Source organism: Gobio gobio, assembly GCF_949357685.1.
Source record: "Gobio gobio genome assembly, chromosome: 6".
Lineage (NCBI taxonomy): Eukaryota > Metazoa > Chordata > Actinopteri > Cypriniformes > Gobionidae > Gobio > Gobio gobio.
Window position 1 is genome coordinate 37282883 of NC_137102.1, and position 22993 is coordinate 37305875.

The 22993-nt window shown below is 37.5% G+C and overlaps 1 protein-coding gene across 1 annotated transcript; it reads right to left on the bottom strand.

The window, feature by feature from the left end:
• Positions 1-889: 889 nt before the first annotated feature.
• On the bottom strand, positions 890-22643 carry LOC307128002 (laminin subunit alpha-3). The gene is made up of 31 exons (XM_079819517.1): positions 22293-22643; positions 20312-20422; positions 20098-20219; positions 18523-18603; positions 18050-18144; positions 17805-17858; positions 17552-17703; positions 15481-15591; positions 15211-15322; positions 12963-13130; positions 12652-12845; positions 12461-12577; positions 10363-10517; positions 9957-10098; positions 9118-9217; positions 8894-9010; positions 8421-8591; positions 7830-7972; positions 7207-7413; positions 6949-7097; positions 6060-6222; positions 5302-5429; positions 4944-5097; positions 4737-4847; positions 4503-4645; positions 4291-4408; positions 4045-4182; positions 2284-2414; positions 1909-2040; positions 1637-1751; positions 890-1542 (listed from the first exon to the last, which is right to left on the bottom strand). The coding sequence occupies exons 1-30, from the start codon at positions 22626-22628 to the stop codon at positions 1658-1660; spliced, it is 4149 nt and encodes a 1382-aa protein (XP_079675643.1). The 5' UTR covers positions 22629-22643; the 3' UTR covers positions 890-1542; positions 1637-1657.
• Positions 22644-22993: the final 350 nt, after the last annotated feature.

Genomic DNA, 22993 nt, shown 5'->3' on the forward strand with positions numbered 1-22993 from the left:
CTTTTTTCTATAGTCCCTTTTAAAGGAGCTTCTCAAAGCGCTTTACAGTAAAAGAAAATACAACAATCAAAAAGTAAATCAGACAGAAAAATAAAGGAGGGTAAAATAAACAGGAAAACAGCAATGACTATCAACAATAAGCTCATTAAAAATGAGTTTTTAACTGTGTTTAAAACTGAGCTTCCTGAATTTCCACTGGAGGTTGGTTCCACAACCTGGGGGCAGCTTTAGAAAAAGCTCTGTCACCCATGGAGCGCAACCGAGTTTGCTGGACAACCAACAAAGCCTGCTGAGAAGAACACAGACTACGTTTTGGAATATAAGGAGTTAAAAGTTTAGATGAATACTCTGGGCCCAGACCGCAGAGAGCTTTGTATGTGAGCATGAGAACTTTAAAATCAACTCTATACTTAACTGGTAGCCAGTGTAGTGACTTCAGGATGGGAGTAATATGATCTTGAGTTTTGGTCCTAGTTAAAATTTTACCTGCAGAAATTTTGAACATACTGTAACTTATTTAAAGTATCTTTAGAAACCCCAGTAAGAAGCACATTGCAAAAGTCAATACGAGAGAAAACACAGGTGATGTTGTGTTGTTTCTGGTTTCTGTGGTTTTGAGGTGACTTTTCTTTTTGAACACTTTCATCTCATTTGAACAAAACCATGATAATATTAGTTGTGATAATTTGGGTCACTATTATTGTGATATGAAATTGTCATATACCGTTCCATCCCTAATCTTCTATTAGGTTTTCTTTGAGCTTAATCAACTTCACATTTAACAGCAAAAAAGCATTACCTGACTTAATGTCACTTTGGATGGTAAACTTCCTTCCTTCATTCATTCATTCAGTAAAATGTTAAGAGAAAAGAAGAGATATTGTTTTTAATTATACTTAAGTACACAATTTAATTTTATAAATTAAATTTTATTCACATAAGCAGCCAAAAAAACAGTCCCCCATTGTTCAAGACAACAGAACCTGATTTCACCAAGTGTTCCTGGAACAGCATTCCAATCAACCAATCAGATTTTAGGGTGTACAAGTCTACAGTTTGTGTCAAGTTTAGGGTTGATGTTTCTACATCAGTGCTATTCAACAATCATTTCCCTCTGATTTTAGGGATAACTTATGGGTAGGGTTAGGGTTAGGGGTAGATATATGGTTATGATTAGATTTTTGGACAGGAATGTTGTTCCAGGATCAACAAAATAGGTTAGATATACTGTTTGCAAACATTGCAATGCCAACCAAGCTGATGGGATCAGTGTTTAGATTAGCTGCATCCTCTCAATAACAGAACGAAAGTTACCAATATTATAAAATTGTAATTGTATTCTTTTAAAATACATATTGTATATAAATTATGGCACCTTGATATTAAGTACTACTACAGACATGCAATTAAATTGTCTTTAATTATGAAAATAACATGTAGAGCGCAGTATCTGGTTAAAGGAGCTTGGTTATGCTGACAAAAAAACAGCGTTGATTCAAAATATCTCCCTGTAAATGTTTTCTTTTCAGGTACTCTTCATCTCTGGAAACAAAGAACACAAAACAGAACACTGAGTTTGCTGTTAAGTAAAAACACAATATTGTAATGCTGTTAATGGTGCTAAAAATAAACCGACCTACTAATAGTTACGCCGTGGTTACATATTTTGTGTGGCACTGCATGTGCTCAACAGCACGTCTCCTCTGGAAGAGTAAGTACTCAGATCCTCTGCTCTATAAAGAGAATCACGTCTGCAAACACACACACACAAACATGTAAGAGCTGACACATTTTTACTGGTAAACACCCAGAGATAATGTAAATATATGTTTATGAGGAAATCTAGGCAAGTGGGGAGAGTTTCCAGTGCAGAAATAATAGGTTTTAATAAATGTTAGAAATAGTGACCTCTTAAGATAAAGGTTGGAGATGCAGCCCTTAAAGTTGTCCTTGCCCAGGAGTAGGCTAGAGGAATACAGTCCAGATGAAGAGTCTCTCTCTCTCTGTCCAACATCTTCTTCATCAATACGAAGTTCAATTCTAAAACAAAGGCGTATTTACAATTTAAGAGACTCATGTTTAACAGTATTTACCACTGCACAGGAACCATTCATATGGCTATCATCACACATCTCATTGGCAGGGGTGTCAGAATATAATTAGTATAGTAAGTAAATAGTAAGTAAACCCTCCCTGACAATACGTTCCGTTACAATAGCTAGGTTTCCATACCAATTTTGGGATATCAAAAAAAGTTATGGTATCAAATCAAATGAATCTTACCGTTGACCCTGTCCGACAACAGTGAGATAATGCCATTCACCATCCTGGTACTGATTAGTAGATTTCCACATGTTGCCTTGGAATTTCAGGACCACATATCCTTTCTCCATGGAAAGTTCAATGTTATTATTCTACCACAGAAAAATCACAGAGCCAATGTTAAATACACAATGTTCTGTATGATATTTTTACTACAATTTGTAAATTGCTAATAAAATGTGCAGTAAGAAAAAGTGTCACTGAGCATGTGAACTTTGTACAAAAGATCAGAATTCCTTGCTTCCACTGGAGCACAATACGCTTTTCTGAATATTCTCAAATAATTCTGAACATCCCGATCAGGGCCGTTTTTATAAACTGCCAGTGTAACGGTACTACTCGGCCCGCTCTGAGGGATTCGAACGGGAGTCTCCAGCGTGGGAGGCGGGCTAGCTAACAGACCACAGCCTCTAGCATCAGTCGCTAGAGCGCCTCTTGAGATTAGGAGAGTAAGGTTTGCACAAACAGCACTTACTTGTGTAACTTACACTCATCCCTTAAACCTCACTCCCATCCTGGTCATGGCACCAAATGTGACTGGTCCTACTTGACCCGCTCAGAGCGGGGTCTCTGACGTGGGAGGCGGGCGTGTTAACAAGGAGTATAAACCAAAGGTTCCCAACCACTTTCCTGGAGCCCCCCCCAACACTGCATGTTTTGCATGTCTCCTTGATCAAACACACCTGATTCAGATCATTATTAGAGACTCCAAGACCTGTAATGGATGTGCAGTGCTGGGGTTGGTCCAGGAACGTGGTTGGGAACCCCTGCCGTAAAACCTCACTCCCAACCCGGGTCACGGCACTAAATGTAATCATTCCGACTCAATGCTTTCCAAGCGGGATTCAAACTGGGTCTTCGGGATGGGAGGCAGGTGCGCCAACATGCACAGCTCTCACTGGCCTATGTCCGTTACACCAGGAATAGTCCTGTTAGTCTGGTTAGTCATCTTTTTCCTTATGACTGTTCATAAATTCAGTTACATAAAAAGTAGTCAGTTATATAAAAAATGTAGATTGGTCTAATTTGATAATGAAAAGTAAGACTGATTGCCTTTTGGCTAAATGCTAGTTAATCAGACAAGTTCACATAATGGCTATTTTTATGCAATTGGCCAAAGTTTTGTTCATGTCAGCTTTAGTGCTGCAGGTTTTGGAGAACAAATCAAATGCTAAGCCATTCTGAAATCCATTTTAAGTTTTTGACAGTCATCACAATTGTATGATGTAGAATTTTTCCTCAGAAATTACTTGAATAGCCAAACCCATTAATCAGAAGAGTGTACACATTCATTTGTCCATTTAGGGCCAGATTTACTAGCAGCTTGCTCCAGTGCAAACCCTCTTTTGACTTTTAAAAAACTACTGTCAGGATTTACTAACAACACAGGGAAAATCTAGCTCTGAAAAGGCATGGACAGGGTTATTTTTGCAGCTGATCTTATTGCATTATGTAGGAGTTTCCCTTTCAGATGCAAAATTTATGGGATTTTACTAAGGTTTGCGCTTGTCAGTTTACTGTTATTTGTGCCATTATTTACTGCCCCAAAAAGCACGTCTTAAACTGTCTGTGTCTGTGTTCTTGAATTTGCATGTGGTCAGTAGATCACGTGCAGAACTTTCTACTCCTGTCAGCGCTTTTTTGGTTTTGCGCTCTCACGCTAATTTGCCCTGTTTAGTAAATCTGGCCCATAGTGTAAGTAATTGTGGAAGGGACGCTTACATTTTTGCTGGTTTGCAGCAGGATGCTGTCTGATTTTGCACTCTTGAAGCCCAGTGAAAGGTTCACGTCGTCTAAGCTGAAGTCTACATTGAGTTTCTCCAATACACTGCCTAGGCTGAATTCAGCTTTCCTGACCATCTGGAAAAGAGCATGATGTTTAAGATATTATACATTTCTGGGTTTCAATTGCCCATTTGGGCATATTTCAACAACATAAATTACACAATATTACTGTAACTTGATTACCAGTAAGTCATTAGAGCAGCCTCTGCCAATCCCCACTTTCTCTGGAACATCTGGCGTTATACCACCAGCAGTGCCGATTTTCACACACCCTTTTAGAGAAGGGATAGTGATATTGTATCTAGGGTAAAATAATTCTGAATTAGTAAACCATCATATGATTGCTCAGAAAAGGTCTGAATCACTTGTTAAGAGTGAAATATGAAGACATGGACCTCTCACGCAAAGCGTTGGGTATGCCACCGATGTAGAAGTAATTGAACTTTTGTGGAATGAAGTCCGTCCTTTTGACCTCAATGTTCCCTACTCGGACCTTAAACTCCTTCCCTGCAACAATGTAGACTTTCACATCTGTTTCCTGAAATACAGAAGAAAAATTGCAAGTTCATTATCACTGCCACTCCTTTGTACAGTATCTTAGAGAAAAAGTCAGCATCAATATTCCTTACCGGAGAAAGGCTTGGTTTATCATCACTTATGACGGGCGCCAAAATATTATCTTTCTCTCGGCCGCGTAGAACAATGTAACCTCTCTCAAGAGAGACACTGTAGTAAAAGTCCTGATAGGATATGAAGAAAATCAATAATAAAAGATCTCAAAACTGTATAAAAGACACAACAGAAATAAGGTTCAATAGGAATGAACAAATTCTTACATTATTCTCATCTCCTAAATATAGCAAAAGAGCATCCTTCGCTCTGGTTTCCACTTTCTGCTGGATCAATAGATTGGAGAGGAATCTTTCAAGCAGGACTTTGGCATAACCAGTGCCTTCAAAGTAATCTGAATCTGAGCTGAGTGAGATTTGTCTGAGCAAACAGAGTGAGGAAGAGTTTTATTTCTTTCATTTTTATAACGTGACAAAATTGATGCACTGTTATCAAAGTCTACAGTATTTATGTACATGCAAATGTAGTAATGTGATAAACACGATTGGTGTTATTGTTAATATATATTATTACTTATTATTATTAGTACATAAACATCACACCATTCACACGTTGATAGCTTACCTCTTGCAGGGGGTTTCTAGGTTAATATTAACCGCATTCTTAAAGTTGTACAGACTGATAAATTTGTCATTGAAGGTGGAAAACTCAATGCAGCCCTTGTATTTGCCATAGTTGAGTGAGGCTGGTGGCTAAAAGAGGCAAAGACAAATGGTCTTAATAAATATGTATTAAAAATGAACCAAGAATTAACCCTCATCCTTCCCTAGGGTCATTTTGAATTTTAAAAATTGAGAGGTCATTTTTGGCGCACTTGAACCACGAATGCACTTTTTTCTTTTTTACTGAATTCGAGGACTTTTGTGATTGAAATTTTAAAAAGTAACAAATCCTTCCCTTGTGGGTCAATTTGACCCCCATAGGAATAAACAGAATTTTTTTCCACAAGAGGTCGGCAAAGATACCCAATGTAAGATATTTTGACCTGAATTCAAAGGGTTATGCATGGAATTGTGAGTTATTTTGAAATTTGAAAAGAATATGAAGAATGTGCTTAAATTACTATATATGTATTTATATGTATTTAAAGGTTAAAAGTAACAAAAAAACAACTCCCAAAAAATTGCATTACAAAATAAATAAAAAATATTATCAAAATGAAATGAAATAAGCTTTTTTGGACCAAAAAATAATAATAGTATGGCTTCGGGTTATTTTGACCCACGAGGGAAGAATTTGTTACAAAGTGCGAGGGAAGGATGAGTGAAAGAACTCATCACACAAAATCCAGTGACACTATGAGGAAAAAAAGGCATATTTACTGTGAAGTCATCCGGATAACCTCCTACATAGAAGACCACATCATCTGGACTGAGATCTAGCAGGTTGCGTGTCGGATCGCCCAGATTTCCTTTTGTCTGCGGAGGCTTTGGATTGATGGACGTGAACTGCTGTGTGTGAACGACTTCCGCAGCTTGATAAATTCTAGGTGGGAAACAAAAAAAACAGGTGTATATAGTTGATAAAATATAATGGTAAACCTTTACAATAAGGTTCCATTTGTCAACATTAGTTAACTACTTTAGTAAACATTAACAAAAAAATGGTTCTAAAGCCTTTATTAATCTTAATTCATGTTAATTTCAACATTTAGGGCCAGATTTACTAAATTAGCATGAGAGAGCAATTCCAAAAAAGCACTAATGGAAGTGAAAAATTATGCGTGTGATCTACTGGCAATGAGCAAATTAAAGTACGTTGATAAAATCACAGTTTTTTGTTTAATTACCTTATTATTGTTTCATCATCATCTCATCTTAGTCATGGGAAATACAAACTCACACGCCACAAAGTGGCTACTTCAGCCAATAGTAATAGGAACTATGAAAACGTTCCTCCAGTGCAAAAGTCCATTTACATTCTGAACTTAAAAAAGTACTGCATTTTTTGAAAATGTGTCACACTTGACATGCAGCAACTCAAAAGGGGGACACTTACTCTGCAATACTGAAAACTGCAGTTTTATTGACAGTAATAACATTTAAGCTTTCAATAAGCAATAATAAGCTTTCAGGAACTAACATGGCAACACTGGCAACACAGCATTGACTGGATTCAAACCAAACCACACTAATAATTGTATCTTCCTTAAAGAACAAACAGAATATATACCAATAGTTCGTTTTTAAGTGATGTTGCATGTTACTATACCTGTAAAGATCAATTTTGTCAAAGAAAGACAGATCAGAAGAGGACTCCGTGATGTTGGTTGTCTCGACATCGTACTCCTCTCCATTGAGCTTATAAATGACATGCAGGATATTATTTCGAAGAGCCATGCCGATGAAGTCTCCAGATGCCTGTGAGAACATTCAATAAATGCATTTATAAGAGTAACAAAATCTAAAATGAGCCTTCCTGATGTAGCTGTATCCTCACACAATTGATAACACAGGAAATCACACTCACATCTTTTTTTCCGAGGTATAGCACAAACAGATCGTCTTCATCCTTCTTGGTCTGACGACGACGTCTGGTGCCGTCTCCCCGGATGGGGGGTTTCTCTGGTCTCTGAAGAGACAGGGTAAGAGATGTGTATGCCCGCAGGTCATCTAAGTCTTTCGGGGAACGCATCTCCACATATCCATTACCAGTGAATTTCATAGGCACAACAATCTGCAACAGATTTGAAACGTGATGAAGACCATGCAACATTATCCAAAAGCTTTCTATTGGGAAAAAAAAAACACAAGTTATGGGTCATGAAATCTAAACAGGTCTTATAGACTTTAGCCTCATCATTCGTGTCAAATTATATATGTCATCTACAGACAGGAAGACCAATATGTGAAAAATCCTTTATCTTACTGAACAACACTCCATGAGTTAGATGACATGTAGTTGCAGTGTTACTTATAGTTAGTAGAATGTCTAAAGTGGACCATCAAAAACCATTTATTTCACTCGATTATTTGAGTTGAATTTGACTAATTGAATTAAAATGTGGTTGAAAAATGCTGCCGCCTCACTTTAATTGTAGCAATTACACTTTATTTTAAATGAGTGTAGGATATAAAAATAAATAATCTTACCCTGTTAGCAGCCTCGCGCGCTTGCTCAATCAGTTCCTTTATCTTATTAATATTTTCAGACACATTGTTCCCTGAGCCAATCTGGAAATTTAACTCATCTATTTTATCCAGGAGGGATGGGACGGAGCCACTCAGATTTTTGACTGTCAGATGGAAAGTGAAGAGAAAGTGAGAAAATAATACAAAAGTGAAAGCTGTGGAAGAAACTGATTAAAAACAACACCTATAGCTAGAGATGCACCGATGTATCGGCCAAAAATCGGTATCGGCTTATAAAAACAATTATTTTCACTAGCGGCCAAAACCGTTTAAAAACAGATGATGATCAGGGCCGATTATAAACTGTCATTCAAAAGGAGCCGTAAATTGAATGTAATAGTTTTGGCTCTGTTGTTAATATAACCTCTGAGATTATAGTAATGTACCAAATGAGAGGGTTCCCTATTTGGTTTACAGCATTAATTTGGAAAGAAACAAAATATAACTACCAGTATCTGCAAAATATCATTCTGAATAATCTGCTATCGTATCGGCAGAAAATGTAATATTGGTCCATCTCTACCTACAGCCCATTAAAGGTGCAGCACTTACCAGTCATTTCCACATTATTGAGAACATTGTCAATATTTGAGACAGTAGGACTAATAGAGATTTTGGTGATTTCTGCTTTGATGTCATTGAGCTGGTCCATTGTGTCACTTGTGGTGCGATTGGCTGCTGCTGCCGCTTTCTTAGCAGCGTCGATAATTTTACCAATGTCATCTGTGATCAGACAGAATGAAAACATATTTTCAAGCATATTCATAACCCTGTTGATAAAGTTTTAAATGGTCTTAGTTGACAGCTAAGCTGTGTCCATTGATCAGACTAATCTGATGTTTGGGTACTTGTCAGTTTTTTCCCAGCAAAGAAAACGATATAAGATACAATACATGAAAATCAAACATGCCAGCACCTGTACTTTCATAAAGCTTCTGTAAACAAACTTCTCAATGAACGGGTTATATGAGACTGTCTTGTGTATGGAATGGGCTTAATGGTTTCAAACAATGCTCTTTTCTTACCTCTCTGAATTCCCCTCAAACCATCCTGAACAGAGAGCAGCTCCTTTTCTAGTGCTTTCTTTTTCTGCTCAGTGTCTTGCAAACGATCCTTCTGATTATTGAGGTCTTTGGTTGCTCCTGATATAGACGTAATAATAGTTTTTAAGTAACCAATTCAATGAAATCAAGTTCAATGTGTAGATCGATCTAGTTAAGTTTTTATTTTACATTCACACATATGTCACCTTTAAGATCTTTAGCTGCATTTTTGGCATCTTTAAGTAGGTTATTGCCATTGTTTTTCAGATTTTTTGCCCTGTTGATTAAGTCCCCTTGACTGACATCCTGAAAGAAAAATGAACAAGTCCCACTTAAAAATGTATGATTGACAAAATATTGGGGGAAGTCAGTTCCCCAACAGTTCTCAGAGTAACCACAGATGTAATTTATCAAACTATTGGCATGTCATTTTACAACACTATATCTTGTTGTTAGCATTTTTAACTTAGGGTACGTTTACACAACAGGAATGTACTACAAACGGAAAAGATTTTCCTTTGCGTGTCTTTTGCGTACAGATGACACCATTGTCACATGTATTCGCAAAAACAGCTAAAACGCTGTATTCTGCTGTCACTTTGTAAAGAAACACTACGCGCTTATAGACTGAACACGTAATACGCATTTGCATGAGGTCACCATTTTCACAAATTCACGCTTTTGTAGTTTACACAGAGATGATAATAGTATCGTTTTCAAAAACTCGCACTTTAAAACCTGTTATCAAAAAAAGTTTGCGTTTTCAGGTCCCTAAAACATTAATGTGTAGATGAACAGCCAAAACATATAAAAATTTTCAGTTTTTCAGTGTTGTGTAAACGGCCCCTTAAACTTCTGTTTGTGAAATGTTGGGCTTGAAAAGTGTGCTAAATTTCTTTAAAATAAATGCTACTTGCTTTAATGTTTTATGTAATTCATTGAGATTCATAAGTTTTCAAGTGTGATATAAGTGTTCAAATACTTTTTTGGGCCAATGTATGTATCCTAACTTTGACATTTATGCACATTTGATAAAGTCTCCTACATTAAGCGCTTTGTCTGCCGCCTCTTTGGCCTTCTTAGCAGCCTCCTCTGCAGCATTGACAGCGTCTGTGATGTTTTTGTATGCCTCTATCCCAGAGAGAGTGGTCTGCACACCAGAGCGCCCACTCACATTCTGTACAGCCCTTTCCGAGAGAAAAGATCAGTTTTAATCATCTACATATTCTCTTCCTTCTGAGAACAAAACATTATGTGGAAGATATACATATAAATGTATGAAGAATACATGGAACTGCCATTAAATAATTTTTTTTTATGAGTAGGTGAAAAGGGGTGTGAAAGTTTGCCATGATTTATCTGTGACATGGGAAGATTTGTGGTAACATGAGAGGCACTCTGTGATACACATGATATTACACAGGTGTCAGTAAACTGATAAAATCTCTTACTCTTGCAGCTCTTTGGCCAGTTTGTACATGTTCTCTGCATGTTCTTCTGCCTGTTTCACAATCTTCTCTTTGGCTGCTGCTTTTGAGGTGACTTGGACTTTATCCTTGAGTTCAGTCTTTGCACCGTTAAGTTGCGCGGCAAGCTGTTCATACTCCTGTGGGAACATAAGAGGATTTGTCACCAGTGAAATCACTAAAACTGTAACTGATATATAACCGATCTGTAACTGGTACTACTTGAATAAAAATTTGGGGTGAATATCCCGCGGAAACTTTTTGTCACCTGTCAATGGCCAGTGACTTAAGTCAATTTGCAAAAACAGGCAGTAATGATATAAAAAAAATTAGATACCAGTGAAAATGCACAATTCTCGATTCCAATTTGGATACCACGGCTAAAACTACTAGCCTAACTAATATACATTTAAAACATGATTAAAGCTACACTGTGTGATATTTTCCCCCATCTAGTGGTGAAAAGGTATATGACCATCCAGTGAATTTTATTTTCTGTTCCTCACAATTCCAATTTCGTTTTAACTCCTACGGTGGCCGATTTAGTCCAAGATTAACATGGCTTTCAGTTCGACCTCGTCCACATTCGACACGGTGCCATCGAGTGTTAAAACGCAAAGGCAAAGCTTGAATTTTTAGCTAAGAATTAACTAAAAAAGTTACACAGTGTAGCTTTAAAGACAAGTAACAGTATTTCTCAGGTAGATAACACTGACTAGTCCTCACTGTATAAATTAAACATTGATTAATTCTTATTAAAATTTCAAAAGTTATTCAGCGCAGTGAATGATTTTTTCTCTGTCTTTTGTTGTTTGATTAACTTTAGAAACAAAGACAGCAGCAGAAATATTAGGCTGCTGTCACTTTAAGACCTCATGCACGGATCCAATATACTGATACTAATGCTGCGTTCCAGGCAGGTTTTTGAGCCCGTAAGTCACGACTTCAAACCACGACTCACGACTTAGTAGCGTTCCAGGCAAAGTCACGCCAAACTGCCTTAGCGCAAGGAATTGGGATAGCTAGATGTAAACAAAGCATGGCGGACCGTACTAGGCTTATGCTCATTTACAATAATTTCTGTCGCCAAAGGTGCTTACTTCTTGCTTATTTGAGGGAAACGGAGGAGAAAAAACTGCGCATGAGGCAAGAGAAGCCGTTTTACCTTTTATTTTACTTTATGTGTAAAATAACTTGTACGATTTCCATAAACACCACATCCGTAGGGGCTGCCAGTGTTGTTTTGCGGGCAATGTGACGTCAGGGCTCGTAACTGGGAGTACATCGATCTAGTACGAGTTCACGGGTGGGAAGTCACAGGTTTGACTGCCATTCCAGTGCACTTTCACGGGTAGAAGGTTGGAAAAACACGGGTTACAGGTTCCCTGGAACGCAATATTATTCACATTGCTTTCTCGTCTGATAACGTTCACTCAAGCCATAACCAACTGTGTTTACTAAGATACCTGGCAAGACAGGCATTTTTTTTACAATTTTGTGTGAATATGTCCGTACAAGCAAAAGAAGATGTGAAACAGAATTCATTTCAGTATTTGCGCACTGTCTGAGACGCGGCTTTCTGGGCTCACGCTTTGGATGTGTGCGCACACTAAACTTCTCACACAGCACGTGAATAATGAATTGAGTTCCCTTTCGTATCTTCTTGCGCTTGAATATTTAAATTGGTATGGCTTTAACTTTCGTGATGATGGAGTGCTTGCCCGTCAACTGTCCCAAGTGTCGTTCACGTTTGTTCTAGTTCATGCATTGATGGAATTCATAAAAATTTTACCAGCCAACTGGCAATTGTTATCATTTAATGTACTTGCCAACATCGATTTTTATTCGCATTTGGCACTTGGCGAGTGTTCATTTTAGACCCTGTATACATAGTTGTCCAGAAAAGGCTTTATATATACTGTGTGCAAATTATAGTTTATTTTTTATTTAGATTTTTGACCTGAAAATATTTCTGTCTGGTTTCATAGCATTCAACCAAACCCAAAGGTTCATGTGTGATTATAAATGAAGCTCCAAACCTCCTGTAGTTTCTTATGTTAAGCACATTTTTCTGAAAGTTTACCGTTTTACTGTCATTGAACATGTTCAGGAGGTCCTGAGTGTCTTTCAGCTGGTCCACCGCAAGAGCAATCTGATCCCCAACAAGGTCTCTCTCACGCTCCAAATCATTCACTCGTTTCTTTAAGAAAAAGAAAAGCCCTTAATGCACATTCCCTCGTGATAGAATGTGTTTTGAGGATTCTTGATGCTTACCAGAATGTCTTTAAGGCCTTCACTATTAATGTCATTCTGATTGCTGGCTTTCTTCACCATATTAGCAGCCTGCTTGAGCAAATCCTCCAGTTCTTTCAGCTTGGCCTCATAGTTGCTCAGCAGGATATCAACACGCTTGGATGCCACTTCATTCTCATCACACTGCTTTATGATGTTTTTAACATTCTCTAAAACTGCAATGAAAACATTAAAAAAGTGATACACATTAATACAGCCGCTGCCAGTGATTATTACATAAGCTTCTTAGACATTCACAGACTAAATCGATAGTTTGATCTGGGTATATTTACATTTATTTGCTTCAGCTTGCTCTTTCTTGGCTGCATCTTTCTGTGTGGTGAAGCGTCGCCTTTCCATGTCCCTCACCATGTTCTCGGACTGTTCCAGAAGTTTTGCTAAATCCGCGGAGGGCAGAGCTGCTCCACTGCTGTTGGAGTCCATGAGCTGTTTCAGGAGCTCTGAACAACACATTATATTTCAAATTCATTACATATTCCAACTTAATCATTATTGTGCACTTGAATTGATATAAATTCTAGAATCCAAATTCTAAACTTTCTTCAAAAAATCTTAGAATTTGAATCTAAAAAAGTGTTAAAAAAGTGTTAAAAGATGCTATTTACACTAATTGAAAATAGCATATTTTCATAGCGATAAATGCTATTTTGATTTTGAAATATTTTTGATCACTGCAAAACTGCACACTAAGTGAAAATAGTGATATATTCTATTTACACCATGTAATAGCAGTTATTTGCAATATGTGTGAATAGTAATTAGATGCTATTTATACTTTATTTTGGCAGATACATACTATTTGCACCTCAGTATTGTTGTACAGGATGCAATAATAACAGAGTGTAAATTGGATTTCTTAAAATTATTAAATGGATGCTGCCTTAAAGGAACACTCCACTTTTTTTGAAAATAGGCTCATTTTACAAGTCCCCTAGAGTTAAATAGTTGAGTTTTACTGTTTTTGAATCCATTCAGCCGATCTTTGTATCTGGCGGTAGCACTTTTAGCATAGCTTAGCATACATCATTGATTCTGATCAGTCCATTAGCATCTCATAAAAAAAATTACCAAAGACACTTTCAATATTTTTCCTATTTAAAACTTGACTCTTCTACAGTTACATCGTGTGCTAAGACCAACTGAAAATCAAAAGTTGCGATTTTCTACACCTATATGGCTAGGAACTACTTTCTCATTCCTGCGTAATAGTCGCGGATCTTCATCGCAGTACCATGGCTGCAGCAGCGCAATGATATTACTGCGCCTGAAAGTAGCCCCCAGCTAGGTAACTTTCAATGTGACCGGCACTAAGTTCGTGTAGTTGCAGAGAAAGTTTCAGTCTTGCAGCCGACAAATTGTGTAGTGGATTTACCTGTGTGATTAGCCATGGTTCTGTGTGTTGTAAAGGGCTGTGATAGTAAGTCGAAGGTGTATACTACCACCATGTTTTAGAGAATACCAACGAATCATTGCGCCGCTGCAGCCATGGTACGGCCGCGAAGATCTGCGACTATTACGCAGGAATGAGAACGTAGTTCCTAGCCATATAGGTGTAGAAAATCGCAACTTTTCATTTTCAGTTTGTCTTAGCACACGATGTAACTGTAGAAGAGTCAAGTTTTAAATAGTAAAAATATTGAAAGTGTCTTTGGTCATTTTTGGAATGAGATGCTAATGGAATGTTTAGAATCAATGATATATGCTAAGCTATGCTAAAAGTGCTACCGCCAGATACAAAGATCGGCTGAATGGATTCAAAAACGGTAAAACTCAACTATTTAACTCTAGGGGACTTGTAAAATGAGCCTATTTTCAAAAAAAGTGGAGTGTTCCTTTAATAGGACAATAAAGCCCTCCTTACACCTATACCGACGCCTAACCCTACCCAATAAATACTTGTATTATTATTATACATTTCTGCACTTTATTTTCACTTTTAGAACATTTTCTTCATTTTTATTGAAAGTAAATGCCTTTCCGATGTTATATGTGAAGGGAAAAGGGAGAAGAGCTAGGCAAAGGCAGATTCGAACCTGGGTCAATTGTGTCAAAACCCAGTTCAGTGAGCCTTACGCTCTACTGACTACACCACTGAAGACGCTGAAACATGTGCGTCTTTTTTTATTTTCAGTGGACCATCCAGGCATTGTTGGGCGGAGCTAGTGTAAATAGTGCTTGCCAACAAGGCGTGCTATTTGCACTTGGTGAAAAAGAGACACTCTGTTAAAGGCAAACCATGGCCCCAAAGTAGTTGTGGCTGGAAACATTCATAGGGTCAGTGTAGTCTGGCATTGTTTACAGGATCTGTTAGGGCAGGCCTGCTACACAAGAGGCATCATTGATTCGGCTTCCTCATCAGGAAAAAAAACAGCACACCTGTGGCGATTTTTCAACTCAGGACACAAAAGGAATGCTAACCGATGTTTGCCAAGTAACCTCATGTAAACTAAACTGCTGTCCTCATTACCACAGAGAATTACAGGTTCATTCTTATTAACAAAAAACAATTTGTGTTTTTACCTCGTATTTTTGTAAGGAGGTTTTGTGCCTCAGTATCCAGATCTTTTGCCCTTTGGTGGCTGTTTTCAGCATTAGCAAGAGCTTTCTGAGAGTCCTCTGATCGCTTCCTGGCCTGGACATACAAAGGCTTGGTAAATTATTTGATTCCAGCAGCAGGTGCAAAGACAAAAGAAACACTAAAATGCTTGTCAGACCAGCAATTCTAACTTGCCTGCTCATACACATGAAATCTGCATCTGTTTTTTTTATAAGAGGAAAGTCTTTTAGTACCTGTTCTTTTAGATTGTCCATATCATCGCCCAGATTGATAACATCTTGTTCCAGTTGGTTAATTTTAGGCATCTGTTTGTTGACTGTGACACTGAATAAATTCACAAGATTCTGAAATTAAAAAAGCATGCAAGAATATAAAGAGATAAATTAGATTTGTGTTTATTAGCCTATAATTAGTGATACTTGCCATAGGCAAAGCTCCCTAGCACTCCCTAGCAACCATATAGAGTTTCCCTAGCAACTGTACAAACACATGAATAAGCCATAGCTCAGCACCAGAGAATGCCATGAGGGTGGGCTCTGTTGTTTCGGGTGAGAAACCAGTCTGTAAATTTGGCTCTTTTGATTTGGGCAGACATGCAGTCTATTAGTTTAACATGCTAACTGTCTAGCCATGCCCTAGCAACCATTTAGAGCACCATAAGCAACCCAAACCCAAAGATGGATATTTTCAAATCTGAACATCGTAGGGTTGGTTTATATCATTCATACTGGCAAGCAGCCATTGGAGTATCATCATCATTGGCAGCTGCCAAGCCACTCCCTAGCAACCAAACAGAGTACCCTAGAAACTGTTTAGCAAGACCTATATCTGTGCATCAGAACATTGGAGAGACATGGGAGTCGGCTCTTTTGACTCATGCTTGCAAAAAGGACATCCAACATGCTACACATGCTAACAGTGAATAGCTACATACTAATAGTGATTAGCTAAGTGTTAAATCATGCTAAGAATATGTTAAGAACTCTATAAAAACTTCATAGTAACTATCTGACAACTACCAACTGCCTAGCAACCAATCAGAACACCCTAGCAACAATCCAGAACACCATAGCAACCACCTAACAACAATTCAGAACATCCTAGCAACCACCCAGAACTCCTTAGCAATCTCCTAGCAACAACATAGCAACCGCCCATAAAAACCCTAGCAACTACCTAGCAAATTCCTAGCAACCACTCTAAACACCCTAGCAACCACCTAGAAACGCCCTAGCAACCGAGTACCGAGTTTTGCCACTGCAAGCACCACTCATATTTTCTTTATTTCTTTACATTCTAGTTTATTTATGTTCTTTGAAACATTGGATGTCAGCAATAACAACAGCAAAATACATTAAAATGAGTGAAAGCTTTGATCTGGGTCATAATTATCGCTGCATTATGAAAAGATTTAAACTATATATTGTTCTGTTGATGCTTATTGAGTTTGGGAAAGATTTTAAAACATTAAACTGCTTGTTTGATTTCAAAATACCCAAAATAACCAAAAGTCATCAAATTAAACGTCAGTAGCATGCCCATGTACATACTATGTATTTATTATATCAATTACAATAACTAGGTACTTACCCTGAACCTAAACCTGATCTTAACCCATGTTACCTTATATTACCCAGTACTTTCTTAGGTAAGTTTAATGTAAGTACATGTTAAGTGCATGTACTGTAAAATAAAGTGAAACCAAAAAGTCATAAAAATTTGCTTTGCTTTTGCCTTAGCAGTTGAAACACACTTTCAAGTACCGCAACTGTTCAGTCATGTCTGAAAATTTGGCTGACTCACCAAATTATGTCCCAGACTACATCCAACCACAGCAGGCAACGCTGAATGCAATTGTGCATTATGTTCAATATAATCATTAAGTTAGCTGGATGTGGATTCTGAGGTAAACGATAATCACTATGATAATTTGAGACACTCACTTATTTCATGCAACAGCCCTAAACAGAAAAGAACAAGTGTGTGTGTGTGTGTGTGTGTGTGTGTGTGTGTGTGTGTGTGTGTGTGTGTGTGTGTGTGTGTGTGTGTGTGTGTGTGTGTGTGTGTGTGTGTGTGTGTGTGTGTGTGTGCGTGTGTGTGATATAATATTAAAGTTAACATGATCACACTTGTTCTATGTGCAGTAATAACCTTTGAGTTACTGTTGTAAAACTTTCAGTTTTATTGCATATTATATTGCATTTGGCTTTACTTTGGGGAAAACCCATAGATGTTTTATAGATTCACAGGACAGAATACTGATGAATAAAAAAAGGAGGAAACAGGAAGGGTATGAAGGAATACCGTTGTGGCAGTTATGGCTTCTTCAAGCTTCCTCAGATGTTCTTTTGACGAAGGTCTGAAAGAGTCTAAATCCAGTTGATCTTTGATTCTTCTCAGCTCAACATCAAGCTTTTCCAGATCGCTCAGCAATGTCTGTGCACAGTTATCACATTCTGGAAAATGACATACAGCGTTACAAAAGAACATAGGATGCAATAACAAATGGAAATGTTCAAAAATAATGAAACCCAGTGATGCCAGCAATATCCTTTACCTTCACACTGTTGATCTGTATTTGTGTCTTGGAGCACTAGAGAATTCCTGCACACTATAAAAGAATAAGGTGTTGGGTAGGATTAAGGGTTGTAGAATATGGTCATGGATAATAAGGCATTAATATGTGCTTTATAAGTACTAATAAACAGTCAATATGCATTTTAATAAGCAACTAGTTAATTGTGAGAACTGGACCCTAAACTAAAGTGTTACCATACATATAATACACAAAGAAATGCACACCTCCGGTCTTAGAGTCACACAAGGTTCCAGGACAGTTGCACAGACGGCAGCGCCCACCATAGACCAGAGGATCGCCATAATATCCCGGGGCACATCTGAGGAAACATGTTCAGAAACACTTCATTACATCTACATCTTTTACATGCATAGCAGCAGACAGATGTCATGAGGTGATCGTATGCGGTGGATTCAGCATGTTTTGTGTTTTGGATGATGGGCTTCTTAACTTCCCTGAACATCCAGCTTCAGTAGAGAAACCATGCTGGCTACCATGGTTTATAGCAGTATCTAATGTAATGCAGCTTGAAGAAGCTAGTCTTTTCAGCAGTGATGATGTGTAGTCATAGATGACATGAGTGAGTTTGAGTTTTTACATAAATACTGCAAAGAGTATGTGAAGCACACTGGGATATTTTGTGGAAAGATCAATTTTAGGAAATTCAAGTTGTAGCATTTCATCCTGCACCACTCACCGCTCACATCGTTCACCTGTGTGTCCCTCTCTACACACACACTGGAATCTGCCACTTGTTTCAGAGCAGCCCACTGCAAAACTGCAGAAAGATATGCCACATAATGAATGCATTACATCATTAGATACAATTGAAATAAAAAGATATCCACTTAAATCTGTCAGTAAACCTAAAGAGGCCATATAATGCCCTTTTACAAGTCTTGTTTTATGGCTCTACTAGAACAGGTTTTCATGCTTGAATGTTGATTATTTTCCCCATATTCTCCATTGTTGCAGCTCGTCTCTTCCCAGTCTTTCAGTAACGCTCTGTTTAGTTCCTGTCTCTTTAAAGCCCCTCCTTCTGAAAAGCACAGTGTGCTCTGATTGGTCGGCTGGATCAGTTTGTTGTGATATTTGTGCATATTTGGGAAATGTCCCGCCCCTTACCATAACCATGAGTTTCAACCATAGACTGTAAAAAAAATTGATGTAGTGTCCTGATGTCACCCGTAGGTTTCTGAAGAGCATTTTTGAAGCCTAAAGTCAGCCGGTGCCATCTTGGCAGCGCGTCATTCCCGGATAACTGAAAACGGGCAAAGAGGCGGGATGTGTGTGGAGCTGAGGTGCCTGGTTACTGAAACCACGCCCGCCTAGCTCGACCATAGTGGCAATGCACCTGTCACTCAAGTGGCCACGCCCTTAATTATGCAGAATTGTAAGGCTTAATATAATTTAAACCAATAAGTTATTAAAAAAATTCAACCCCCTCACAGTTGTCATGAAGGGCAAAATTAGCGGTAAAGACCAAAATAAAAAAAATTGTACCAGGCTGTAAAAAAAAATCTGCTGTAAAGCATTTTAACATAGGGGAGATACAGATTTGACTCCCTTTTGGAGCCTGTTCCTAGCGGCCAGTTGATTAATTTAATTTTAAGTCACTTACTTGTTGGCTTCAAGAGAGACCGTGGGAAGTTGCTGCTTGGTTTCAACACACTACTAACAAACTCAACCAGACCCGCCCTTTTATTCTGCATATAAATTATTTAAATGAGGAATATTGTAAACTCAAGACTACAATGGAGGCGTTTTAGGGAGTTCAGAAACAGTGACTCTGATTTAGAGAAGAACTCCCGCTGGAGGGACTTTGTAACTATGCAGAGCTTTTTCATGCTCAAACAGCAACATTACAAACAAAAGAAAAATGGATAATTGATTTCAATGAGTAGGCTACCATTTTGTCACGTAATAAAGTAAATTTTAATTGTCAGTACAACAGAAATTTGTGAGAGAACATAAGTTGACTTCATAAATCGACGTTGATTCCCTAAAATGGTTTTGTTTGAAGGGGCTTCACCTTGTTACACTTGTCATGTTCCCAATCAAAAAAATAGCTGCCAACAAAAAATTGACTTACAACCTGTCATCCTTGTCAACCTGTCAAATTGAGTTACGAATACTCACAATTTCTGGTTACAAATACAAACATACAACTTATCTATACAAAGTTGAAAGAAGTACTCGCAAATTTCAAGGCAGGTTTTCTAAGTAAAGTCATTTTACATTGTACTTTTTCAATCACATATGTGAGACTTACTTGTTGGCTTCATTGCTGAGAGGACATGGGCACGCCCTGCATTTTCTCTGAGCCGCATTCGAATAATAGTATCCCTCTCTACAGCGTTCACAGTGCTCACCCGCAGTTTCATCCTGGCAATTCTGTTCAACAGAGCATTTGTGTAAAATGTAAATGAGCACAGGAAACAAACTAATGATAAAAACACATTACTGGAGGTTAGTATAGCACTTACAAGACAGCGGCCGGTTTTCTGCTCACACTCGTTTGAGTGGCCGTTGCAGGAGCAGGGAACACAGCGGGCAAACTGATCGCTTCTGTCTAGATAGTAACCAGCAGCACATCTCTGATAAGAGAGAAACACACAAGAAGTGTTTAAAAAATAAATAAATATGAATAAAAATGATAGCCTTTTAAAGATTTTAATTACGGGTAAAACAATACACAAAAAGGAAAAAATGAGGCAAATGAGAAACATTATCTTACATTATATACAGTGACCCCAAAAAGATTAAACTTTGTTTTTTTTTAAAAGCATATTTTACTGATGTGATTCAGCATTATCGTTCATTTTATTAAAGTGGGCATTAAATGCTACTCAAAAGCAATAGAAAGTGTTGGTGGAAAAGTCTTACTTATTATCTTCAATGAGGCATGGATCTTTTTTAAATTAAAAAGTGTTTGCTTTACAGGTTAAACAAAGCAAAAGCTAAAACCTTTCAAGCATACCCAAGGGAAACACATACCCCTGTTTGTGAATCACTACATGATAGAATATTAACACACGTATGATCTGCAAAATAAACGCTGCACACGCTTGTCTCAGAACTAACTTCACTTTTCTGGATGCATAAATTCAGTTCTCTTCAATAAAAATAAAAAAAAATAAAAAAAATTGACAACCACAAAGTGTACCACAAAAATAATTTTGGCCTTAATTTTGAAGAGTTTGCTTTTTATCATCCTTTCAAACCTAATAATCTCTAATATAGTGACATTAAAACATTTTTAGTAGTGGCTGAAGTATGAAAATACTTTCTAGGACCAGTGTAGGGGAGACTGAGGATGGCTGTAACATGCAGAAACTTCATATTCAGTTTAGGCATAAGCTATTGACAACATTTGAAACAGAATTACATAAAAAATGTGAGATAAATAGCTTTACTATGGAAGCTTGTTTCTGCCACTGAATAAAAATAAAAAAGATAAATGTGACTTTATCTCACAGTTCTGACTTTTTTCTCTTGCAATTGAGGAAAAAAAAAGGCAGAATTGTGAGAAAAAAATACTAAATTGTGAGATTTAGACTCGTAATTGCGAGGAAAAAAAAAGTTTGATATTTGTTTATTTGAATTGTTAGATATAAAGTCAGAATTGCAAGATATAGTCAGAACTGTGAGATGTAAAGTGAACATGGCAAGATATAGTCAGAATTATATGATAAAAAGTCAGAATTGTGAGAAAAAAGACACATTTGTGAGGAAAAAAAGTCTGAATTGTGAGATTTAGACTCGCAATTGCGAGAGAAAAAAAGTCAGCATTATGAGAAAAAAAAGTCCGAATTGTGAGAGAAAAAAGTCAGAATTGTGAGATTTAAACTCGCAATTGAGAGAAAAATTCTATCTTTTAAGTAGTTTTATTCCGTGGCGGAAACAAGCTTAACTTTACAGATGTTACAACCACAAATGTTTTTTCTCACCAAAATGTTGCATAAATACTGCATATTGTCAAAATAGAAGGTACACTTTATCTAAAGTTTATTCAGATAATATATACAAATAAAATAAAGATAAACTCTAATGAAAGTAAAACAAAACAAAAAAGTTTTCCACATTTTATTGTAGCTATGCACCAAATGTTAAAACTGAAACTGTCCTGAAACCATTTATCTGAAATTGTAAAGCTTTAAATCTGGCTACAGACAATTTTACTTGGAATTGGAATATAGTTGTTCACAGACTAAACGCCAACTGTTCACCCTTTAGTTACATTCAGCAATGTCTATAACTACAACATAGTGACTGTTGAAATATCTCTTCATGACCATACTTTTAATTTACTCTGAAATGAATGTCACTGCTGTAAAAGAAATTAAACAAATCTGTTCTGGCAATTATGAAAGCTTACAACTTAATTTTGTAAAAAAATAATAAAATTGCAATTACCTATTTTTGTTTGCACACATACAAATCAATAACTGTAATATTTCTCTTTACCTGTCCATCATCCACTGAAGGAAACTGGACCTGCTGTGTGTCATGGAGGGAAGGGAACTGAACACGCTGAGCATCACTTAGTGCTGGATACTGAACTCTTTGAATCCACTCTGCCTGTTCTCTCTGTGGATGGTCTGGGGTCCTGCGCTCTGGCCGGGGCCCTCCAGACACCAGCGCTAACAGGGCCGCGAAAAGAACGGCCCTCAGTGCTGCACTCCTCCATGCGATTGACTCTGACATTCCTGTCCGGTTGATGCGTGTGAAATAACTTGTATCACGCTCAGGTACGGTCTTCTTAAAGAGAGAGCAAAACGCCCCAGACAAACGCTCATACATGAATCAGCCATGGACACCTCAAATGAACCAGGAAATTGAGTCACACTTAGGTATGCGAGTGAGGATAGATGTGTACTGTACTCAACACCTGGAGAAATAACTGAGCTACACACATTTAAGTACTAAAACACCAAAAAAAATCCCCCCTAGCACTGTTGTCTTATTCTTGTATTATTAATATTTTCTCTCATCTCTCAAGAATATTTTCTGTTTTCTCTCATCTCTCTTATGTTTGCTGATGTTCACTGTAAAAAAAAACTGCCTTCAATTTTAAAGTACAATCAACTTGGATGTTTAAGTAATTTCAACTTAAATACATTAAACTGACCTAAAAAAACTAGTTGAATCTTCCATAACATAAAAAA

Excerpts from the sequence above, each read along its gene's own strand:
- LOC307128002 (XM_079819517.1), bottom strand. The coding sequence starts at position 22,628 with ATGTATGAGCGTTTGTCTGGGGCGTTTTGCTCTCTCTTTAAGAAGACC. Across the intron at positions 4,409-4,502 it reads CCCAACGCTTTGCGTGAGAG|ATACAATATCACTATCCCTT; the intron begins GTCCATGTCTTC and ends ATTTTACCCTAG. Across the intron at positions 2,415-4,044 it reads TGCTGCAAACCAGCAAAAAT|AATAATAACATTGAACTTTC; the intron begins GTAAGCGTCCCT and ends TTTCTGTGGTAG.